This window comes from Halichoerus grypus, chromosome 1 (assembly GCF_964656455.1).
Source record: "Halichoerus grypus chromosome 1, mHalGry1.hap1.1, whole genome shotgun sequence".
In the NCBI taxonomy this organism is placed as follows: Eukaryota; Metazoa; Chordata; class Mammalia; order Carnivora; family Phocidae; genus Halichoerus; species Halichoerus grypus.
The window spans coordinates 125,584,164-125,608,205 of NC_135712.1; the positions used below are offsets into that span (position 1 = coordinate 125,584,164).

Consider the following 24,042-nt stretch of genomic DNA (forward strand, 5'->3'; position numbering starts at 1 on the left):
TCTCCAGGAGCCAGTTGGAGAGCCCTGGGGGGCGGGGGGAGGCTAATAAAACTGTTGTTTGGGGGGGAAGATGGCAGAGGAGTAGGGGACCCTATTTCAACTGGTCCTCAGAATTGAGCTGGATATCTACCAGACCACTCTGAGCACCCACGAAACCAGCCTGAGATATAAGAAGATCTGGGTGTCTACAAACAGAATATCGCAGGCAGTTGGTTTTGAGGTATGAATCGGGGAGCCATGATTCCGCGGGCAGATATCGGAGGATAAACGGCAGCGGGAGGGTGCCTGGCCATGGGGATCCTACACCGCCGGTGAGTGACAGCCTTGCACGCTGGGGATGGGCACAGACTCGCAGAATGGTAGCGGCGGGGAAAGGACTTTAGGGCAGCCCCCGGGTCGGAAACCCGGAGTGGCGGGGTCACGCGGGCGAACTGGGAGCAGCTGGTGGTTTTAGAAGCACAAAGGGCAGAGACGTGCCCCGACCTGGAGGCAGGACTGGGAGCGCTGCGGAGGGGCGCACAACCCAGGCCGCTGCAGTTTATAGCAGCACAGACAGAAACGGAGACGGTGTGGCCTGGAGAGCTCACTGAAGAACAGACTGCGGTCTCTGCTCTGAGGCAGAGGGTTGGAAACGGTCTCTTCCGCTATGACTCACGGAAGAGACGCGGAAAGCCACCAGGGAAAGCCGCCAGAGAACAAAAGCCCCAAAGACTGATTCCCACTGAGCCCATCCCCCGCCACAGGGGGGGAGGGCAACCCCCCCCAAACAGGGTTGCCTGAGTAACAGCGCGGCAGGCCCCTCCCCAAGAAGACAGGCTGGGAAAACAAGAGGCCAGCAACCCTAAGGTCCCAAAAAAACAGGTGCATCTTGCTTGGGTTCTGGTCAATAATTTGGACTCTATACATTCCCTCAAACACCCATCATCAGAATGACTAGGAGGAGGAGCCCCCAAAATAGAAAAGACTCAGAGATTATGACTTACGCTGCAGATTTACAAATGGATGCAGATATAACCAAGATGTCAGAGATGGAATTCAGGCTAGCAATTGTGAAGACAATGGCTAGAATGGAGAAATCAATTAATGGCAACATAGAGTCTCTAAGGGCAGAAATGAAAGGTGAATTGGCAGAACTTAAAAATACTATCAATGAGATCCAATCCAATCTAGATAATCTAACAGCTAGGGTAACTGAGGCAGAAGAGAGAATAAGTGACCTGGAAGACAATATAATAGATAAAAAGGGAAAAGAGGAGGCCAGGGAAAAACAACTCAGAATCCATGAAAATAGAATCAAAGAAATAAGTGACACCATGAAGCGTTCCAATGTCAGAATAATTGGAATCCCGGAGGGAGTGGAGAGAGAGAGAGGACTAGAAGATGTATTTCAGCAAATCGTAGCTGAGAACTTCCCTAACCTGGGGAATGAAACAAACATTCTTGTCCTAGAGGCAGAGAGGACCCCTCCCAAGATCAAGGAAAACAGGCCAACACCCCGGCATGTAATAGTAAAACTTGCAAATCTTAGAACCGAGGAAACCATCTTAAGGGCAGTTAGGGGGAAGAGATTCCTTACTTACAGAGGGGGGAACATCAGAATAACGTCAGACCTATCCAGAGAGACCTGGCAAGCCAGAAAGGGCTGGCAAGACATATTCAGGGTACTAAATGAGAAGAACTTGCAGCCAAGAATACTTTATCCAGCAAGGCTGTCATTTAGAATGGATGGAGAGATGCAGAGCTTCCACGACTGGCAGAAACTGAAAGAATATGTGACCACTAAGCCAGCCCTGCAAGAAATATTAAGGGGGGTTCTATAAAAGGAGAAAGACCCCAAGAGTGATATACAACAGAAATTTACAGGGACAATCTATAAAAACAATGTCTTCACAGGCAACATGATGACAATTAATTCATATCTTTCAATAATCACTCTCAACGTGAATGGCCTAAACGCTCCCATAAAACAGCAAAGGGTTGCAGATTGGCTAAAAAGACAGGACCCATCCATACGCTGCCTACAAGAGACTCATTTTGAACCTAAAGATACATCCAGACTGAAAGCGAAGGGATGGAGATCCATCTTCCATGCCAGCAGACCTCAAAAGAAAGCTGGGGTAGCAATTCTTATATCAGACAAATTAGATTTTAAACTAAAGTCTGTAATTAGAGACACAGAAGGACACTATATCATTCTTAAAGGGTCTATCCAACAAGAAGATTTAACAATTGTAAATACCTATGCCCCCAACATGGGAGCAGCCATCTACATAAGCCAACTGTTAACCAAAATAAAGAGTCATATTGATAACAATACGTTGATTGTAGGAGACCTCAATACTCCACTCTCAGCAATGGACAGATGATCTAAGCAGAAAATCAACAAAGAAACAAGAGCTTTAAATGATACATTGGACCAGATGGACCTCATAGATATTTACAGAACATTCCACCCTAAAAGAACAGAATACTCATTCTTCTCAAGCGCACGTGGAACTTTCTCCAGAATAGACCACATACTGGGTCACAAATCAGGTCTCAACCGATACCAAAAGCTTGAGATTATTCCCTGCATATTCTCAGACCACAATGCTTTAAAACTGGAACTCAATCACAAGAAAAAATTTGGCAGAAATTCAAACACTTGGAAGCTAAAGACAGCTCTGCTCAAGAATGTTTGGGTCAACCAGGAAATCAAAGAAGAACTTAAACAATTCATGGAAATCAATGAGAACAAAAACACATTGGTCCAAAACCTATGGGATACTGCAAAGGCAGTCCTAAGGGGGAAATACATAGCCATCCAAGCCTCACTCAAAAAAATAGAAAAATCCTGAATTCACCAACTAACTCTACACCTTAAAGAACTAGAGAAAAAGCAACAAACGATGCCTAAGCCATGCATTAGAAGAGAAATAATAAAAATTAGAGCAGAGATCAATGAATTAGAAACCAGAAACACAGTAGATCAGATCAACGAAACTGGAAGTTGGTTCTTTGAAAGAATTAATAAGATCGAGAAACCACTGGCCAGACTTATCCAAAAGAAAAGAGAAAGGACCCAAATTATAAAATTATGAATGAAAGGGGAGAGATCACGACTAACACCAAGGAAATAGAAACAATTCTTCGAAATTATTATCAACAACTATATGCCAATAAACTGAGCAATCTGGATGAAATGGAGGCCTTCCTGGAAACCTATAAGCTGCCAAGACTGAAACAGGAAGAAATTGACAACCTGAATAGGCCAATAACCAGTAACGAGATTGAAGCAGTGATCAAAAACCTCCCAAAAAACAAGAGTCCAGGGCCTGATGGATTCCCTGGGGAATTCTACCAAACATTCAAAGAAGAAATAATACCTATTCTACTGAAGCTGTTTCAAAAAATAGAAACAGAAGGAAAACTTCCAAACTCATTCTATGAGGTCAGCATTACCTTAATCCCCAAACCAGGCAAAGAGCCCATCAAAAAGGAGAATTTCAGACCGATATTCCTGATGAATATGGATTCCAAAATCCTCAACAAAATCCTAGCTAATAGGATCCAACAATACATTAAAAGGATCGTCCACCACGACCAAGTGGGATTTATCCCCGGGACGCAAGGGTGGTTCAACATTCGCAAATCAATCAATGTGATAGAACACATTAATAAGAGGAGGGAGAAGAACCATATGGTCCTCTCAATTGATGCAGAAAAAGCATTTGACAAAATACAACATCCTTTCCTGATTAAAACTCTCCAGAGTATAGGGATAGAGGGAACATTCCTCAAGTTTATAAAATCCATCTATGAAAAACCCACAGCGAATATCATCCTCAATGGGGAAAAGCTGAGAGCCTTTCCCTTAAGATCAGGAACACATCAAGGATGCCCACTCTCGCCACTATTGTTCAACATAGTACTAGAAGTCCTAGCAACAGCAATCAGACAACAAAAAGAAATAAAAGGTATTCAAATTGGCAAAGAAGAAAGTCAAACTCTCTCTTTTCGTAGACAACGTGATACTTTATGTGGAAAACCCAAAAGGCTCCACCCCCATATTACTAGAACTCATCCAGCAATTCAGTAATGTGGCAGGATACAAAATCAATGCACAGAAATCAGTTGCTTTCTTATACACTAACAACGCAACTGTAGAAAGAGAAATTAGAGAAATGATTCCATTTACAATAGCACCAAAAACCATAAGATACCTCAGAATAAACCTAACCAAAGAGGTAAAGGATCTATACTCTAGGAGCTACAAAACACTCATGAAAGAAATTGAAGAAGACACAAAAAGATGGAAAAATATTCCATGCTCATGGATCAGAAGAATAAACATTGTTAAAATGTCTATGCTACCCAGAGCAATCTCTACCTTCAATGCCATCCCGATCAAAATTCCAATGACATTTTTCAAAGTGCTGGAACAAACAATCCTAAAATTTGTATGGAATCAGAAAAGACCCCGAATCGCCAAGGAGATGTTGAAAAAGAAAAACAAAGCTGGGGGCATCACGTTGCCCGATTTCAAGCTATATTACAAAGCTGTGATCACCAAGACAGCATGGTACTGGCACAAAAACAGACATATAGACCAATGGAACAGAATAGAGAACCCAGATATGGACCCTCAACTCTATGGTCAAATAATCTTTGACAAAGCAGGAAAAAACATGCAATGGAAAAAAGACAGTCTCTTCAATAAATGGTGCTGGGAAAATTGGACAGCTACATGCAGAAGAATGAAACTTGACCATTCTCTAACACCATTCACAAAGATAAACTCAAAGTGGATGAAAGACCTCAATGTGAGACAGAAATCCATCAAAATCCTAGAGGAGAACATAGGCAGTAACCTCTTTGACATCGCCCACAGCAACTTCTTTTAAGATACATCTCCAAAAGCTAGTGAAACAAAAGCAAAAATGAACTTTTGGGACTTCATCAAGATAAAAAGCTTCTGCACAGCAAAGGAAACAGTCAACAAAACAAAGAGGCAACCCACAGAATGGGAGAAGATATTTGCAAATGACACTACAGATAAAGGGCTGGTATCCAAGATCTATAAAGAACTTCTCAAACTCAACACCCAAAAAACAAATAATCAAGTCAAAAAGTGGGCAGAAGATATGAAAAGACACTTCTCTGAAGAAGACATACAAATGGCTAACAGACACATGAAAAAATGTTCATCGTCATTAGCCATCAGGGAAATCCAAATCAAAACCACATTGAGATACCGCCTTACACCAGTTAGAATGGCAAAAATGGACAGGGAAAGAAACCACAAATGTTGGAGAGGTTGTGGAGACAGAGGAACCCTCTTACACTGTTGGTGGGAATGCAAGTTGGTACAGCCACTTTGGAAAACAATGTGGAGGTGCCTCAAAAATTTAAAAATAGAGCTACCCTATGACCCAGCAATTGCACTCCTGGGTATTTACCCCAAAGACACAGATGTAGTGAAAAGAAGGGCCATATGCACCCCAATGTTCATAGCAGCAATGTCCGCAATAGCCAAACTGTGGAAAGAGGCGAGATGCCCTTCAACAGATGAATGGATAAAGAAGATGTGGTCCATATATACAATGGAATATTACTCAGCCATTAGAAAGGATGTATACCCAACTTTTACATCAACATGGATGGGACTGGAGGAGATTATGCTAAGTGAAATAAGTCAAGCAGAGAAAGTCAGTTATCATATGGTTTCACTTATTTGTGGAACATAAGGAATAGCATGGAGGACAGTAGGAGAAGGAAGGGAAAAATGGGGGGGGGAAAATTGGAGGGAGAGATGACCCATGAGAGACTATGGACTCTGAGAAACAAACAGGGTTTTAGAGGGGAGGAGGGAGGGGGGATGGGTTAGCCCGGTGATGGGTATTAAGGAGGGCACGTGCTGCATGGAGCACTGGGTGTATACGAAAACAATGGATCGTGGATCACCACATCAAAAACTAATGATGTATTGTATGGTGACTAACATAACATAATAAAATTAAAAAAAAAAAAAAAAAACCCAAAAAACCAAACTGTTGTTTCGCCAGTGGTGGGGCATAGGCCACCACCTGACCCTCAGAAGTGAAGTAGGTGGCCAATATGTACTGCCTGCTCTTGGCCCCAGCCAGACAGTCTGCTAAGCCACAATGGCTTAGGGAACTGGGCTCCGTGGAGGGCTGCTGCTTCTCTTTAGGCTTTGCACTGCTCAGAGATAATGATGAGCCCTGACAGATAGGTGTACGGCTGGAGGCTTGGGAGATCAGAGAATTCCACCCTCTCATTTTACAGATGAGGAGCCTCAGAGCAAAAGGGATTGCTACAGGGCACAGAGCAGCTAGCAGTCAGAAGTGAAAACAGACATCGGGGTTGGATGTACTTGGTGTCTTCGTGTCCTTGAAGCGGGGGTAACATGACCACCTCCTCACCAGAGTTAGGGAAGGGAATCTGGCCTGTTCCGTGTGTCTGCAAGGACACGTCAGTTTGACCCAATCTCTTCATTTAACAGTTGAGGAACCTGAGGTTCAGAGAGGTGGGGTAACTTATCCAAGATCACATAGCAGCTTAGTGATGTTTACTCTATTTCTACTGTATGGATAGTACTCTCTCAGTCTTTCTGTACCATGGCTTTCTTTTCTGAACCTCAAGCTCCATGTGGTTCAATAGGATTTGGGATCTGATGCCAAGTGCTAAAGGAAGTGACGGTAAAATGGAGTAGGTACAGAGATATTGGTCATTCTTGAACTTTTAAAATGATGTTTGAGGAAATAGGATAAAATGTTGGAAATCAGGACTATAAAGTGAAAAAAAAACCCCAAAACCCAGTAGTCACTCTTATGGGTTGAATTGGGTACCACTCCAAAGACAGGTTGAAGTCCTAATCCCCAGTGCCTGTGAATGTGACCTTATTTGGAAGTAAGATCTTTGCAGATGTCATCAAGTCAAGAGGAGGTCATTAGGGTGGGCCCCAGGTCAGTATGACTGGTGTCCATATAAGAAGGACATTTGGACACAGACACACGGGGAAAGTGAAGACAGAGATGGGAGTGATGCATCTACAAGCCAGGGAATGCCAAGGATGCCAGCCACCACTGGAAGGTAGGAGAGACGTTCGGAACAGAACCTCCCTCACAGCGCCAGCAGGAACCAACCCTGCTGATACCTACATTTCCAACTTCCAGCTTCCAGAACAGAAGAGAATACAGTTCTGCGGTTTAACCCACCCAGTTTGTGGTGCTTTGTTCTGGTAGCCCCAGCGAACTAATATAGCTACCTTTTAACTGATTACTTTGCTGGGTCCTTCCATCTGTTGATGTAGCCAGTATTTCCTGTGTGTCCGTTGTGTGCCAGGCACTATCCTGGGCACCAGAGAAAGCTCGGGGAGTGAGAGATGCTCATTCCTGCCTTCCTGAAGCTTGCGTTCTACTGATCTCTATTATCTCCCAGAGTCCTCACAATGTCCTGTGGGATAGGGATCATTCTCTGGCAACTCAGACATAAGGAAACTCACTCTGGGGGTTAGTAACTGGGCCCAGGCCTCACTTCTGGTAAGGGTAAAGCTGGGCCCAGGCTTGGCTCTGTCTGGGGCATGGCCCTGCACTCACCCGTCACTCTGTTCTACCTCATTTACTTCGTGTGCACGTGACGGCCCAGAGAGACTCCTGGGGCAAAGGAGGGTGAGACTGGCAGGCTTGTGGTTCCCAGAGGCACAGAGTGGGCCCTAAGTCATGTTCTAGTCAGGAAACTATGCCTCAGCCCCTGGCCTTGAGGGGCCCTACTTATAGCTGTGTGGGGAAGAGACCCCTCACTCCTGCTCTGTCTCCAGAGGCCTGGAGCCTCCAGCCACCTGAGGATGCGGGGGGAAGCCCAGTTTGGGGGAGGAGGTAAAACCATGGCCCTAGCAGCTAACAGCTAGGCCGTAGTACTCTCACCTGCTCTGAACAAGCACACAGTCTCAGCGATAACCAGACAGGGTCACTAAGTGATCCCGGTGGAATGAGACAGAGACGAGACCTGCTGTAATCATAGGGGAACAGAGAGGCCAGGATGCTCCGCAGCCACAAAACTCAACATCCCCCACCCCCTTACAGCCCGCACAGGTGATGAGGTTTCCTGCTGCTTACTAACGCCTGCTCTGCGCCTGCTTCCTCCCTCCCATCTCCTGGATAAAACCTGAAAGATACCCACTCATCATACCGCCCCCAATCTCTGGCAGCATCAGATGCAGAGCAAATCCTTGCTCTGAACCTTTTCCCCAGATCACCCAGCACAAGCCCAGACCTCAAAATAAGTCCTTCCAACTCCCTCTTCCTGAGATGTCCCAGGTTCTCCCTTGCTGCAGCAAGCTAATAAACTTGACTTTGTCCACCGAGAGATGTGTTCTCAGTGGTCTGTCTGGCTTTAGCAGGTGCATGCCTCACCCCCAGACCAGGAACTCTGGGGGTTGGCACTGGGGGCCCCTCCCACTGGGTGTGGCTCTTGCTGAACCCTCAGCTCTTCAAGTAGTACTTGGAACTGGAGGTTCCTGGAGGGGATCACCCTGCAGGGGACAGGGACCCAGCCCAAAATCCTGTGGAAAGCACTGATGCTGGCAGGAGTTTGGAGAGGAGGTGTCCTCCCACCCATGCTGGAGTGGTGCACCTCGGGGAGCTCCTGAACTCTGCTCAGATACAGACGTTCTGCCTCAAGGGCCGACTGCTCAGCACATTTTTCTGAGCATTGAAATCACTGAAAAAGAAAAGTAGAAATCCCTGGGGCAGGGGAGGGGGTGCTGCACCATTTCCTGGCAGCAAAGCTATTAAACTTTCAAGTCCTAGTCCTGAGCTGCCTGACAAGCTGGAAGCCGCCCAGCCTCACGCATCCTAGCTACAGCAGTTAGTTCCAGTTAAAGTGTGCTTGGCTAAGGATCAATCACGGTTTCTGACAGTTTTTTCCAAATTAAAAGAGAGAGAAGAGGAGAAAAAGGAAGCATATCTTGGTGTTTAAACTCCTCACAGAGAGCAGCTCTTGTTCACCATGACTGTCTTATCAAACAGTGGGCACTCAAAGTATATACCCTTTTAGGACCTGGGGTCTGAGGCAGGACTGACCTTGGTCTTATAAATGAGGACCACAGGAGACTTTTCATAATACTTTGGGGGTGGAAATAACATCGAGTGGGTCCTGGTGGGGACACTAATTCAAAGGGGGAACTTAATCTCTGTAGGCCTCAGTTTCTTTGTCTATAAAATGGGGGTTATGGGCTGAAATGTGTCCCCCTCAGATTCACATGTTGGAGTCCCAACTCCCAGGACTTCAGAACGCGGTTGCAGATAGAGCCTTTAAAGAGGTGATTACATTACAATGATGCTCTGAGGGTGGGGCCCCAATCCAGTTCCACCGGTTGTGAGAAGAGGAAATTTGGGCACAGATGTACAGAGAGAAGACCCTGTGAAGACACAGGGAGAAAATGGCCATCGACAAACCATGGAGAGAGGCCTCAGAAAAAACCCACAACCCTGCTGACACCTCCATCTCAGACTGCCAGCCTCCAGACCCTGAGGGAATAACATCCGTTGTCGGAACCAGCCCTCACACTAATTCAGTGGGCATAATCCCAGCATCCTGGGTGACACAGATGTTGTCGAGAAAATCAAGGACACGGTGAATGAAAGTTCTTGTTAGTCCTTGTGTCACGCAAAATGAGTTTGGTGCCCGAGGCCTGCCATTCATAGTGAGAGTGTGGACCGTGCCATGATCATGAGTCTTGTCACAGTACACGGTTTTGTTAGGAGACCTTGGGGGGAAATCTGTAGAACCCCCAGAGTACCTGTGCCTGCTCCAGGGGGTGGCTGGGATGTGGGCCAAAACCCCAGGAATTCGGGGTTAGTGCCTGGCAGGGCTGGCCTTAGGGTGCAGACTCTGCACCGGGGGTTCCTGGGCTCACTCCCCGTCACCTGCAGGTGGTCTGAAATATCACCAGAAGCAATTCACTTCCCAAGCAAAGCTCCTTAGGGACAGGGCCAGTGAACTCCCAAGATGCCCCAGGGCTTCACCTCCTTGTCTCATTTACTCCTCACAACCCCGCAGGAGAGTTTTCACCTTCATTATGCAGATACACCGAGGCTCTAAGTTAAGAGGCCCAGGTTTCCTTGGCAAGTAACTAATAATAAATCCAGGTGTGAGATCAGCTTCCTCCTCAGAGTTGGCTGGGAGTGGGCCTGAGGAAGGGACTCTTACCTGCCTAGTGGGAAGGAAGAGGAAGAAGGCGTGGCCCAATTGCAGGCTGGGGATGATGCCTGGAAGTGCTCCGGGCAGCAGGGCCAGGAGGAGGGGCTGTGAAGGGGTGCAAGGAGCGAGGGGGCGTGCAGGGAGGGGCAGGGTGCTGGTGAGGGCTGGCAGGTACGGGCACTCAGAATTCAGGCACAGTTCTTTGCCTCTTGTCCAACTTTGCCCTGAGTCTCCTGAAGGAGCCTTTCTAACTTCATTTCTCTCTCCATACTGTGGTGTTTCCTCTGACACATTTAGATGGTTATTCATTGGCCCTTGAAAAATATAAATAAAAATTACAAGTTGTTTTCTGATAGCAAGTTGGTTTTGTGATGGAGTTTTCCACTTCCTGTGCTCGGCTTTTCATTACCCACTGATAACAGCTGAAGTAACTTCTCATTTCTGCTGAATAATGCATTTGTGACCGTCAGCTCTATTAACTCGTTTACAACCCGATAAATGAGTCTTTATGTGCATTTCCCCAGCCAGACGATGATAAACTAGGTTTTATTTCCCTAAATTGAGTCCTCGACTTCAGGGGATCTGTATAAACCCTCTGGAGGAACACTGGGGACCCTGCGTAACATTCTGCTTGGTTCACCCATTCTTTTGATAATTCCCTGTAAAGAACCACCACGTTTGTCCTCGGCATTTGTGCCCGCTCCCTGGATTAAATTTTAATTTAGTTCTTCTGGAGAGTGTAGCCCACTATGAGGGCTTTTCTATTGCTCCTATATGTGCTAATTTAATTTGTTGGGTTTTCGCTTTGAGAGGAGAGTGTGCAGATGAGTCTTCTCCTCTCCCCCTGGGACATGTCAGTAGCTTCTGTGAGGCTGTGAGGGCTTCACCTGCCCTGGGCCTGGTTGGAACACCCCCACTCCTGCCCCAGGTCGCTGGCAGGAGTTTTATTTATTACTTCATTTTTTAAAACCTAGGGAAAACATCCCAACACTGCAGAAAGTACACATAGCGCAAAGTACACCTGCTCCTACTCTTGTCTCCCGTCCTCACCGGAAGCATACTTTGCTACCACCCCTTCTATATGTTTCCAGACAGTCTGCTCCCCCACATTACAGAGACCCAAATAGTAGCAGAGCATACATGGGGGTTTGCAGCCTGCCTTTTTACTCAAATATATATATATATATATTGTCAGGTTTTATATATATATATATATATATATATATATATATATATATATATATGCTAGTCACACTTCAGTATATAACAAGCTTCCTTATTCTTTTTTTTTTTTTTTACAGCTGCAGAGGATTCTGCTGTGTTATTTAGTTGTATTAGACATTGAGGTTGTTGCTTGTATTTCAATGTGGCGTGGGATTTTAAGCGAGCTCCCTGCCTGTAACTTCAGGGTTCCTATTGAAAATCTTAAGTCTGGTTCTGTATTCAGCCTTGGCTGCCCATTTGTTGGTTGCCTTTTGCGGGCCGTGGCATGCCCATTCCGTGCTGGGTCTCAGAATAAAGAGGTGAGGGGGACAGAGCAGAGACCGGGAGGCGCTTGGTGCTTAGTGGTGAGAATGAAAATTCTAGGCATAAATGACGTCATCTAGCCCCGCACACTAAGGCACCTGACCACACTCTGGCATGGCTTCTGTTGGCCCCAGACCAGGTCCCTAGCATGAACCTAGCCCCCTTAACATGCTTGCTTGAGAAAGGTCAATGCTGCCAAAAGAATCTACTGTTCCATTCCAGCTAAAACCTGACAAGAGGCCCTGACCTCCCTTTTCCTTGGTAGTTATTTTAGGAAACTTAGAACTGTTAATCCTTTCTCTGCCCCTAGGAGATGTAAATCTTCTACAACCCAGAATCTTTCCTCAAGGACCTGGGAACAATCTCTGTGAAATGCTTACTTCTGGCGAGATAGCTCCCTCCCAGCTCCCGTGCGAGGGTGGGATGCTGACTTTGGTGGGCGTCTTCCTCTAATTTGCTCCTGTCATAAAGCTATGAGAAGTGTGTTTCTCCTCTGGATAAGCACCAATTAGCAAACACAGATGGCCTAATCACATAGACCATCCCCTCCCTTAAACTCCTTCCGTACTTTTCCTTTAGCACACCCAGCATTTAAAAAGCCTTCTGTCTTTTGTTTCAGTGGAGTTGAGCTCATTCTATACTGAAATGTCTCTCCCCTACTGCAGTAGTCTGAATAAAATATGTCTTGCCGACTTTAACAAGTGTTCAGTGCAAAATTTCTCTTTGACACTTGAGAAATCTGCCCCATGCATAGACTGCTCTGCAGATGGTCAGACTGGATCCTGACTCCCAACCCTTGTCCATGCTGGCCCCCGGTCTGAAGGGCCATCTTCTGGCATGTTCTTTGGGTCCCACATTTAGACTCAACCTCCTGGGGTACTCTCACTGAGGACCAGTCAATATCCTGTCTCTTCTCTAAACTCCTGCAGCATGGGTGGGTTGAACAACTCATGAATACATGTATGTAAACACAGTTGTTTATGTTACTACTCAATGTCTGTAGCTTCTCATTTATTCAATTCCACAAACTTAATTGGGCATTGATTATGCATGTGGCAATTTACATACATTATTTCATCCATATACCCATCACCCAGTTCCAATGATTACAAATGCATGGCCTGTTTTGTTTCACTTATTTCTACTCTGCCTTGGATTATTTTGAACAAATCCCAGATATCATTATTTCTTCTTCCGATATTTCAGTATGTCTTGTTAAATTCTAAAGATGCTTTAAAAAAATAAATTTTGGGGCACCTGGGTGGCTCAGTTGGTTAGGTTAGACCACCTGCAGGTGACGGGGAGTTAGGTCAGACTCTTGATTTCAGCTCAGGTCATGGTCTCAGTGTCCTGGGATCAAGTCTGTGTCTGGCTCCCTGCTCAGTGGGGAGTCTGCTTCTCTGTCTGCCCCTCCCCCTGCTTGTGCGCACACGCTCTCTCTCTGTCTCACTCTCAAATAAATAAATAAATCTTTTGGTGAAAAATAAATAAATAAATCTTTAACAAAATAAAAAATAACTTTCAAAAATCTAAAAATAACATCTAAACATTAATAACAATTCCTCAAATACCTAGTTTATCTTTCCTCAGTTGTCTATTTTTTAAAGTTTGCTTGAATAGTGGTTCAAATAATGTCCATTTCAGTGGGTTGATATGTCAATTTAATCTCTTTTAATTTATAGGCTTCCCCCTCACCTCCCTATTTGTCCCTTGCAATGTTTGCTTGTTGAAACAATTGGGTGTTTAGTTTTACAGTTTCCTAACAGTCTGGGTCTTGCTGATTCCATCCCAGTGGCATCATTTCACATGTTCATCTGACCTCTGTATTTTCTGTAAATTAGTAGTTTTATTTTGAGGCTCAATTACATTCAGTTTTCTTTTTCTTTTTCTTTTTCTGTCAAGACTATGTCATAGGTGATGTTGTATACTCCACCAGGAAGTATACACGTCTGCTGGTCTCTCTTTTTTGATATTAGTAGCCATTTGATGATTGTTATTGCCTAGATCCATTATTTTATTATGGTTGCAAAGTGTTGATATTTGAATTCTATTTTAATGATTAATATTAGTTATAAATATAAATAAAATAGTTAATAGTTACATTATTTGTTTCTTAGTGTAATATTTCTATAAAAGGGTAATTCTTCTCTTCAGTTCTTTTTTTTAAAAAAATGATGATGGATCCTCAGTTCTTATAGGAAAGGCAGGAAAAATTCCTAATTCCTTCTCATTATTTACCAGTTTCAAAATAATGAGTTGGTTCCCCAGCAGACTCCAAGGCAACTAATAAGTGGGATTTTTTTTGTATTATACTGAACTCACTGATTTAACATATTTGATGTGTTTCAATCCATAGCAGTTAATATTCTTTTTTTTTTTTAGCAGTTAATATTCTTATTGATACGTAGCCATCTTTGATTAGTGGGAGCTTATTCAAATTGGCTCCTAAGTCTTTTGACATGACTCTAGAAGTTCTTTATAGCTCCCTTGGTTTTGGTATAATGAGATGTTTCAGATTCATCTCTTACACTTACTGCTCCCAAACCTGGATTCAGCCATTTCTCTAACTAAGGAGCCTCAGTTCTTCTAATGAAGATGGTAGTTAGTGACCAAAATCTGAGGCTAAAAATGCTCATTGCCACTGGGTTGGCAATTGTTTCTAGTTCTTTTCACTGGATGGAGCTAGAAAATGGGTATACATTTATTTTAGGATCACATACACCATGATTTTATACTGATAATTCCAATTCAAATTCAGGACTAGAGAATTGTCACTAAATTTAATCTGCCTTACAAGTGTATCTCCTTTTACCAATACTAAAAGTCTCAATTCTCAATGACACAAATATAATTACTCTTTGGCTTTATCCCACAGTATACACACATACACACACACACACACCAGTGTTAGAATAATATGAACAATGCCACCAACAATATGATTACTGAAAATGACTTAAGATTCTTTTTTCAGTACCCTTTTGCATCCCACTAGAGATGTACAAATGACTGTGGTTTAAAAGTCACTTTTATAATTCTGTAAAATACTTCCATGGTTCCAAAGTCATCTCCACATAATAAGATAAATTGAAAGAATTCTAGTGTCTATTCCTTTCCCTTCCACCCTATTCCCTCCCTTCTCCTGTAAGTGATCATTTAAAAACATTTGTGGTTGGTTTTTCCAGTTACAGGTGAGTATGTAAGCATATATTCATATACCTTCCTCTTTCTCAGATAAATGGTAGGATGAAATATACACTCTCTCCACGTTGCTTTTCAGCTCACACTATATCCTAGAGATCATCACTCCATAATACTTACAGACCCCTTCCTCTTTCCTTTTGTGGATGTAGCATTGCTTATTCAGCTAGCCCCTATTGCTAGGTATTTGGGTTTTTTCCAGTCTTTTGGCATTATGGATATGATTGAAATGAACAGCCTTGTGCATACTTCTTGTTTGCGTTTTGCCAGTGTGTCATCAGGAGAGATTCCTAGAGGTGGGATTGCTGGATTAAATTACATGTACATAAATGCATATACAGTTTGTCTAGATATTGCCAAGTTCTTCTCCGTAGACACTGTAACATGTTTTTCCCCATCAGCACTGTGGAATTGGCTGTTTCCCTAGCACTTCACCAACAAAACAGATTGATGCACTTTAGGAGTTTTGCCAATCTGATAAGTGAAAATGGTATCTCAGGTAGGTTTTTGTTTTGTTTTGTTCATATTTCTCTTCTTATGAGTGAAGTTGCATATCTTTTTATGGAGGTAAGAGCCACTTTCATTTATTTTTATTTTTTATTTTTTTAAAGATTTTATTTATGTCAATTCCTAGTTTATATCTCCAGCCTACCTAACAGTAAGCACGTTGTCGGCTTTTATTTTAAAACTGCAAATTCTAAATGTTGTTTATAGAGTAGGGACATTAACCCTTTGCATTCAGATTTGCAAATACTTCTGTCTAGTTTGTCATTTATCTGTTAGTTTTGCTTATGGTGTTATTTTGTGACACAAAATTGAAAAATTTTTGGTAATCAAATTTATCGATATTTCCTTTATTGCTTTTAGATTTTGAATTATATCAAGGAAAACTTCTTTCACACCCAGATTATAAAGGAATTCAGTCATGCATTCTACTTGTATGGTTTCCTTTTTCACATTTACATCTAGGATACATCTGGAATTGATTTAGGGTACAGTGAAGAAGGATGGATCCAGTTTTATTTTCCTTACAATCCAGTTACCTGAATACCATTTATTAAATACCATTTATTTTCCTTACAATCCAGTTACCTGAATACCATTTATTAAAAAGTCTGTCCTTTCCTCCATTGATTTCAAATGCTGCATTTATCAATACTAAGTTTCTGTATGGAGCAGGGCTTATTTTTGAATTTTATATTTTGTTCCCTTGGTCTTTCCATCTTTTATGCACCAACATGAAACTGCTTTCCGAGTGAGACTCTCTAGTATATTGCAATGTCTGGGTGTCCCTCCTTGACCTCCTCTTTCAGTTCTTCTTTTCAGCTATTCTTGCCTTTTTGTTTTTACAAATGAAAATTTATAATAAACCCTTCTAGTTCTAAAAAAAACCCCAATGATATTTTAAAAATTAGGATTGGGCCTTAAATTTATAAATTAGGGAGAACTGACATTTTTCTTGAGTCTATATTCAAGCACATGGTATTTCTTTACATTTGTCCTTTCAAGAGAATTTTATTATTGTTTCATATACATTTTGGACATTTCTTGTTAAGTTTATTTAGAGGTATTTTATTTTTTGCTATCATAAATGAGATGGTAGCCATTTATATATTAAATTAATATATGTATATATGTGTATATATATATATATATATATATTTAGCATAGGTCTTCAATGTTATTTTATAACCTGCTACTTTACTAAATTATCTTATTGTCTGTTGTAGTTTTCACATGGATCCTTTTGGGCTTTCCAGAAAGACCAACATTTTCCCTTTTTCTCTCCGATCTTTATACCTCCAATTGCTTTCTCTTGTCTGGCATTAATGACTGCCTCTGACCAATGGGTTTTTTTTATTTTTTTAAAGATTTTTAAAAAAAATTATTTATTTGACAGAGAGATGGTGAGAGAGCACAAGTAGGCAGAGCGGCAGGCAGAAGGAGAGGGAGAAACAGGCTTCCTCCTGAGCAGGGAGCCCAACGCGGGGCTCGATCCCAGGACCCTGGGCCGACACTTAACCGACTAAGCCACCCAGGCGCCCCCTGCCTCTGACCAATGTTACAGCACAGTAGAGATAGAGGGCATTCTTATTTTGTTCTTAATTTCTACGGGAAGTCCTCTAGTATTTCTTTCTTAGCTATTTCATCATGTCAAGAAAGTCTCCAAACATCCTTATTATCCAGGTAAGAAATCAAGATGTAGCAAGATCAGCAAAGACCTTGCTGGGCCCGAGTGTGACCTACAGACTCTCTGGCTTCAGAATCCTCAGTCTTTGTAGCACATTCCCTATTTTTCATTACCAGGACTCCCCTGTCCTCTACTCTTCAAAATGGCCCTCATATTTTAAGAGATCTTAAGAGACTGAAGAGTGTCCCCCAGTGAGAGCACTTACTGTCTCCCCTGTCTTCTGTGGCAGATATATTCTACTGTGTTTCTGCACGGATATACTCTACTTAGCAAAGCAAGACCCTCCCTACCTCCACCCAGGAAATCAAAAACTACCCTTCTTAGAAAGCAATTTGGTGACCACCTATATTACTCCACCAAGACCCTTGGGAGCAGCTTCATGCCTCCTTCTTTTCCCTGCTCCATCAAAAGATTTCTTCCAATCTCATATGTCACTCTCCCTGAGAGGAATTCTCCTGAATACATTTTTTTTTCTCTGTATAGTTACATTTGAAATGATACTTTAGTGTCCCTTATAACTTGGCTAACAAAGTAACTACCTTACTGACCTGCTCTGACCAAACAAAGTGCATGTACAATATTAAGAAATAGATGGGGATGGGGCACCTGGGTGGCTCAGTTAGTTAAATGTCTGCCTTCGGCTCAGGTCATGATCCCAGGGTCCTGGGATCGAGCCCTGCATCGGGCTCCCAGCTCAGCAGGGAGCCTGTTTCTCCTCTTCCTCTGCCCCCACTTGTGCTTTCTCTCTTCCTCACTCTCTCTCAAATAAATAAATAAAGTCTTAAAAAAAAAAAAAAAAGAAATAGATGGGGTGGTTTATCTTGGGTAAATGTATTCAGGCTGTTGCAGATAAATAGCTCATGGTTCTTTCTTTCTCCCCCTTTCAGGGACACCAGGTTGTGAATCAAGAACAATGGTCCTGTTGCCTTCTTCTTATTCAGGGTTGGTGGGGGGTTGGGGCTGGAGCGGGGAGGGGGGGGTGGGCGGTTAGTTCTTGTTTCTTTCTTTCTTTTTTTTTTTTTTTAGAAAGCTGCTAGGACTACAGGTTCTGTGGGGAGAGAGCTGGCCCTCACCTGGATTGCCTGAGTTTCCAGCAGTTTCCCCAAATAGGCTGATCCCCAGAGTCTGAGCTCTCTCTCTGCAAGGGACAGAAAGAGGAACTGTGAACAGCAGGAAAGATATTCAAATCAGGTCCATTTTAAATTCTAATTCTCTTGCCTTTCAATAATTTTGATTTCCCTTTCCTCCAGCTAACAACCTCTGCTGTCTGAGATGTAAGCTGCTATTTTCTCCCCTGGAGACCAATAATTGCAGTGGGACCGAAGCCTCCAGGTTCCCCTTTCTCTCCCAGCCAGCATCTGTCTGGCCTTGGCCTTGGCTTACTCCTTCTCCTTGTGCATTGAGACTCCACGTCCCTCCTCTGTCCCCACTCTCCCTTTATCTGCAGCTCCAAGGCAAGGAGGCTGCCTAATTCCAAGCTTGCAGTTTGGCATATTTGAAGATGAAAGGGCCTGATGTTGCCGCTGGAGCTTACTATTAGCACCATTCACTTGGCAAGAAAGGGCAGGAGCATTTGGCAAAGCAGGAGAGGAAAAGAACCACTTTCTATCCAAGCAAAGGGCAGGGACTGTGCCCTCCTTGGCTTCCATGGCCATCACCTGGGAGTTTTCCTGTCTGTTTTTACTGCTTAGCAGAAGTGTCTGAGAGTTTCTAACACAACAGAGGAGTGAGGAGAGAGAGGTTTGGAAGTGAAAAGGAACTTCATATACAGTACCCCTAGCCAGGATTGGCTACATGATTGTGGGTCCTGGTGCAAAATGAAAATGTGGAGTTCCTTGTTCAAAAGGCAGGGGGAAAGGTGCTTCAAAAGATGGTAAAATATAAATAAATAAATAAATAAATAAATAAATAAATAAATAAATGTGGTAAAATATGAAGCTTTATGTTTTTTTCTTGATTTGTCATGGTAATTTTTGCTATTTAATCTTGCACAACCTCAGACACAAGGATACTCAATGGGGCAAAAGGAAACTCTCCTAGGCACCCCCCCCCCCACCAGGGGCCCTGCCCCACCATTTGGGGCACTGTGTGGCTCACCAACTGCTGGGTGACCCTTCCTGCCAGCGACAGCACTGACGTGCCTTGTCCTGGTGAGTTGGGGGGAGGCGAGGAGTGAAGCCAGGCATCTCCCTTTCCCACGGACTGGCCACTCCAACCCATGGAGGATAGGTAATCCTAAGAGTACTGAACCCCAGTGCCACTCTGGAGGTACCTGGATCAAGGGTGGACAAAAGGCTTGCCCTTCTGTTCTAGTCGCTTGACAAGTGCACTGTGGTGCTTCCAGCCCTGGATCCATGCCCCGCCCTAAGAAGCAAACCTGACCCTCCCTGGGTCTGTGACCAGGCCCTTGCTGGAGGTGGGGGTGGGTGGGTGGAGGTGAAGAGGGGCTTGGGGTTCCTGGGGTCGTGGGCCTGGGCAGCTGAGAGCTTTGGCTTTCTGGAGCCCAGAAACTCTTAGCATGGCATGGCTGCCTCTGAAGCCCGTCTGAGGGGAAGGCAGCACTTTCTGAAATAAATGAATTGCTGGTAGTCTGTTCTCCAAGTCTAGGTTAGAGGCCCTGGCGGTGGTGCCCCTCCTGCACTTCTATGGGGACTGGGCTGGTTGGTGGGTCTAGGGCTCCATGACAAAGCACCCTGGAATGCAGTGGGGCCCCCATTCCCCAGTGGGAAAGGCTTTGTTTCTGAGTAGCCAGAAGTTGGGCCTGTCGTTTGGGGGCAGATGGGGCTTGGGAGGGAGCTGTCATCTTGTGGCTGTTGGGTGAAAAGGATTCTGTTAGGGGTGGAGAGAGGAAGAAAGGGTCCAGCCAAGGCCCTGAAGGGGGGCTGTGGCCTCCAGAGGCAAGTCCCTTGGCCAGAGATCTTGCCCCTAGAGGACTGGCACTCTGACTCAGGATGGCCTGCTGCATGTGCACAGTACTTCACAGTTCTTATGAGAGAGAGCAAGCATGTGTGAGCAGGGGTGGGGGTAAAGGGAGAGGGAGAGGGAGAATCTTAAACAGGTTCCACGCCCAGCATGGAGCCCAATGTGGGACTTGATCTTACAACCCTGAGTTCATGACCCGAGCCAAAATCAAGAGTCAGATGCTTAACCAACTGAACCACCCAGGCGCCCTTCTCTAATGCTCTTTTTTCACATCTTATTTCATTTCATGCTCACAATGACCCTGGGAGGTGCTCATCCATTTTATAGATGGGGAAAGGGAGACACAGAGCAGAGGACTGGCTGGTCCAAGTAAGTGGCAGAACCAGGATTTGAAGCGGGATCCTGCTCACTGAGGAGTATCAATCATGTACACGGTTTTAAGTATCTGCAATGCCATGAGTGAAGAAAGTCTTTCTAAGCCTTGTAGACTAAGCCCAGGGTTATGGGCTGTGTCCTGTCAGCAATGAGGAGCCCAGAAAGGTGTTGGGCAGGGACATCACGTAGTCAGATCCCACATGTCCAAAAGATCATGCTGCTGACTGGGTGGAGAATACCAGGAGGGAGAACAGGCATCACTTAAAGCTTTATGGTGAAGCTGGGAGGGGTGGATAGTGTGGGTCAGTTTTGTCACTACAGCAAAGGAAAATTAATGTGCATTTCTCAAATCTGTAGAATTTTCTTTGGTTCTTGTTGGTGGAACAGAGCTTAATATGGCTGGAAGGCGAGGCTGTGTGATACAGAAATACATTTTACAGGTCGGTCTAACCGTATCTTCAAGTCCCTGTTTTTAAGCAAAAGCAGAAGAAGAGAACTCTGTATTAGTGTGAAGGATCTCACTTAGGGTCAGTGAACAGGAAAAGACGCTCGTCTGGGATTCTGACCATCAGCGGCAGGCCTGAATGTCCCGCTGCCCAGTCTTGGCTCCGACAGCAGTGGGGCCGTGCTGTTGCCATGGTGCAGTTTTTGAATCTGTAGTCTGCCGGCAAGCAGGAACCATGCCACTTAGCTATCCACGGATTTGCTAGAGTAGCTGTGCCATTATACTCATTTTATGGATAAGGACACTGAGGCTTAGAGAAGTTGGCCAATCCCCCAGAGCTAGCTGGAGCCAGACCACATCAGTATCTGTTGAATATGGACTAAGTTTTCTGTCTATACTTTTTGACTTAGAAATTGGGATGCCTGACTTCTCGTGAAAAGTCTGCGTGGCATTTGAATGCAAGAAATTGTCCTGCAGATGCTGAAATATTGGAATACCTAGGGATGGTCTTCTGGTTTCTAGGACACAAATATTTGGAATCAGGACTGCTGGGGAGAGTCCAGGAGGGATGGCCGTCTTAGATTTGCAGCTTTAAGCCCCAGGCTGCTCTAAAATGGCTCTCCCTCCCAGCCGAGATGGATGTAAGCAGAACAACAGCTCCAGAGGAAAGCCAAGAAGACAGTGTTGTACATCACATGTCCTGAGCTGACGGCTGGGTACTGACTGACAGGGAAGGAGAAGCACTCTAGGATGAAATGGGAGGCAGTAGGGGAAGTGGGGGAAACTCTGAGTGTGCCTGCACTGCAACGCCCAGCCACACACAAATGGAAGTTGGTGACCTCTGCTTGGGGAGTGCATGCTGGGCCCTAGGGTGCAAGGGGTCCAAGCTGGCAGTTCCTAGCAGAGTTGGAGGCTGATGTGGCTCTGAGGGATCCCAAGGCCAGCATTTGTTGGGTGGAGGTGGGGGAGGGAAGGGAGAGGAGAAGCCAGCCACCCGCAGAGACCTGATGAGTTGTGCGATGCTGGCTAGAGTCATGGTGGGAGAAGCTGCAGGCCAGACATGACACATGAGCTCAGCGCTCTACAGAAATCACCCTGGAGAGCACATCCTGACCAAGCAAGGGAGAAAGATGAAACCTCTGTGTCCTGCCCTGTCCAATAAGACAACACTGGCCACATGTGGCTAACGAAATACAATACAATACAATACAATACAATAAAAATTCAATTCCTCAGTCTTACTAGCCACGTTTCATGTGCTCGATAGTCATATGTGGCTGGTGGCTACCAGATAGGACAGTGTGGATACAGGACATTTCAATCACTGCAGAAAGTTCTATTTCAGTGTAAACTATTTCACTAATATTTTAAATATTGATTATCTGTTGAAATAACATTTAAAATATACTGAGTTAAATAAGATATGCTAATATGAACTTCACCTGATTCTTTTTACTTTTTTACTGTGGGTAATAGAAACTTGTCAATTACTTGTCAATTGCGTACCCACTGGGCGCCATCCCTACATAGACTCTGGGTGCTCGGATGAGACCACCCATGGCTCATATTTCTATTGGACAGTACTGCAGCAGATGGATATAGGAACACACCTCCATTTATCCTTGGTTTTGGTGCCACATCCATTTGATGATGGCTGTAAAAACCCTTTCTTAACACAAAGGTTACAGAGCCAGCCCAGGGTAACGGGACAAATGCAAGCCTTGGAACTGGAAAAATTCAGGCTGAAAGCTCAGCTTCCCTGCAGGCTGCATGATCTTAGGCAAATTACATAATTCCTTTGTGCCTCCGTTTTCTCATCTGAAAAATGTAATGAGTGAATGAGCACCTGCATAGCATTGCTTTGAACATAGGAGATAGTGCGTGTACAGGGATTATTGTGGGCCTGGCCCGCAGTCTACGTCAGTAAATGGTAGCTGTCGTTATTGTTTTCATCGTTATTAGAATTTTTTAGCACGAAAGGATGAGAGGTTATAGTTAGTTTCTTTGGTCTCAGACCATTCACTCCCCTGCCCCTGCCTCAGCATTCTTGCTCTCTGATAATGACCCCTCGGGCGGATGTCAGCATCCTCTCCTGGCCCTATGCAAAGCCCGTGGGCATGGCCCAGACACTCACCTGCTGGCAGCTGCTGGCCCAGGAGGCCCTGAGGGCACCCCATCTTTCCGAGCGTGTGGCCTTGCTCTCTAGGTGCATCCGCAGTTGTGCCTCTAGCTCCTGGCTGACGTTCTCGAGGGCATGGATCTTGCCCATGTATTCCACCAGGCAAGCCCCCAGGTCTTCAACGGTACTGAGGTTCTTCTCCAGACCCGGAGCTGGTGCTGTGGCCAGACCTGAGCTCCACAGGCCCTGCAAGAAAACACTGCTGATGCCCAGGGCCCGGCGTGTCACTCGTGTGCCCAGGCCACTTGCGTACCCACTGGGCGCCATCCCTACATAGACTCTGGGTGCTCGGATGAGACCACCCATGGCATTGGTCCTGGAGGCTGTGGGGCTATCCAGGGAGGATGATGACCATGTTCCCCCGAAGGATGCCCTATGCCTCTGGAGGGGCATGCTGGGGCTGGCCCCAGTGGGCATGTCCACCACCACCCGCCTTGTGCTCATCTTCCCTTCTGCCTCTGCTCTGCCTAGTGGGTTTACAGAGCCTAGTGGCTTTTGGTTTCCAGCCCCAGTGTCTGTGTGGTCCGGTTGTGGGCCTCTCTGGAAGCTCCCCTATCCCCAGGGTTGCTTTGTCTGCTGTTTTCCATGAGCTTCCACCATTCACCGAGCTGAAAGAGAAATGGGCCCTGCCCAGGGCTGAGTGCAGAAAGGCACTCATGCATTCTCTGCAAGGTCATGTGTCTGACCTCCCAGATGTTTCCACTGGTGGTGGGGGAGGCTGGATCAGTGCAGGCTGTGGAGGTAGCTCATCTGGGTCTGTGTAGTTCACTACCTAAGAGAGGGCAATGCAGGCATTAAGAAGCCCCATTTCACAGATGAATGAACTGAGGCTCAGAGACCAGATCACAAGTGTAGTGAGTGGCTGAGCCAGAACTGAATCCAGGTGCTCCAGGGCCGATTTCAGAGCTTTCTACATCCTTGTGTGTGCTGTGTATGTGAATGTGTGAATGTGCATGCATGTCCACACAGATGACAGATGATGGAAATGGGTGTGAACCG

At 44.9% G+C, this 24,042-nt stretch overlaps 1 protein-coding gene across 1 annotated transcript in view; it reads right to left on the bottom strand.

The window, feature by feature from the left end:
• BFSP2 (beaded filament structural protein 2) overlaps positions 1 to 23,487 on the bottom strand; it is a 66,980-nt gene extending 43,493 nt beyond the window's left edge. The window contains exon 1 of the mRNA XM_036066815.2: positions 22,999 to 23,487. Within this exon, the coding sequence (XP_035922708.1) occupies positions 22,999 to 23,487 (489 nt within the window). The remainder of the gene's footprint in view (positions 1 to 22,998) is intronic.
• Positions 23,488 to 24,042: the final 555 nt, after the last annotated feature.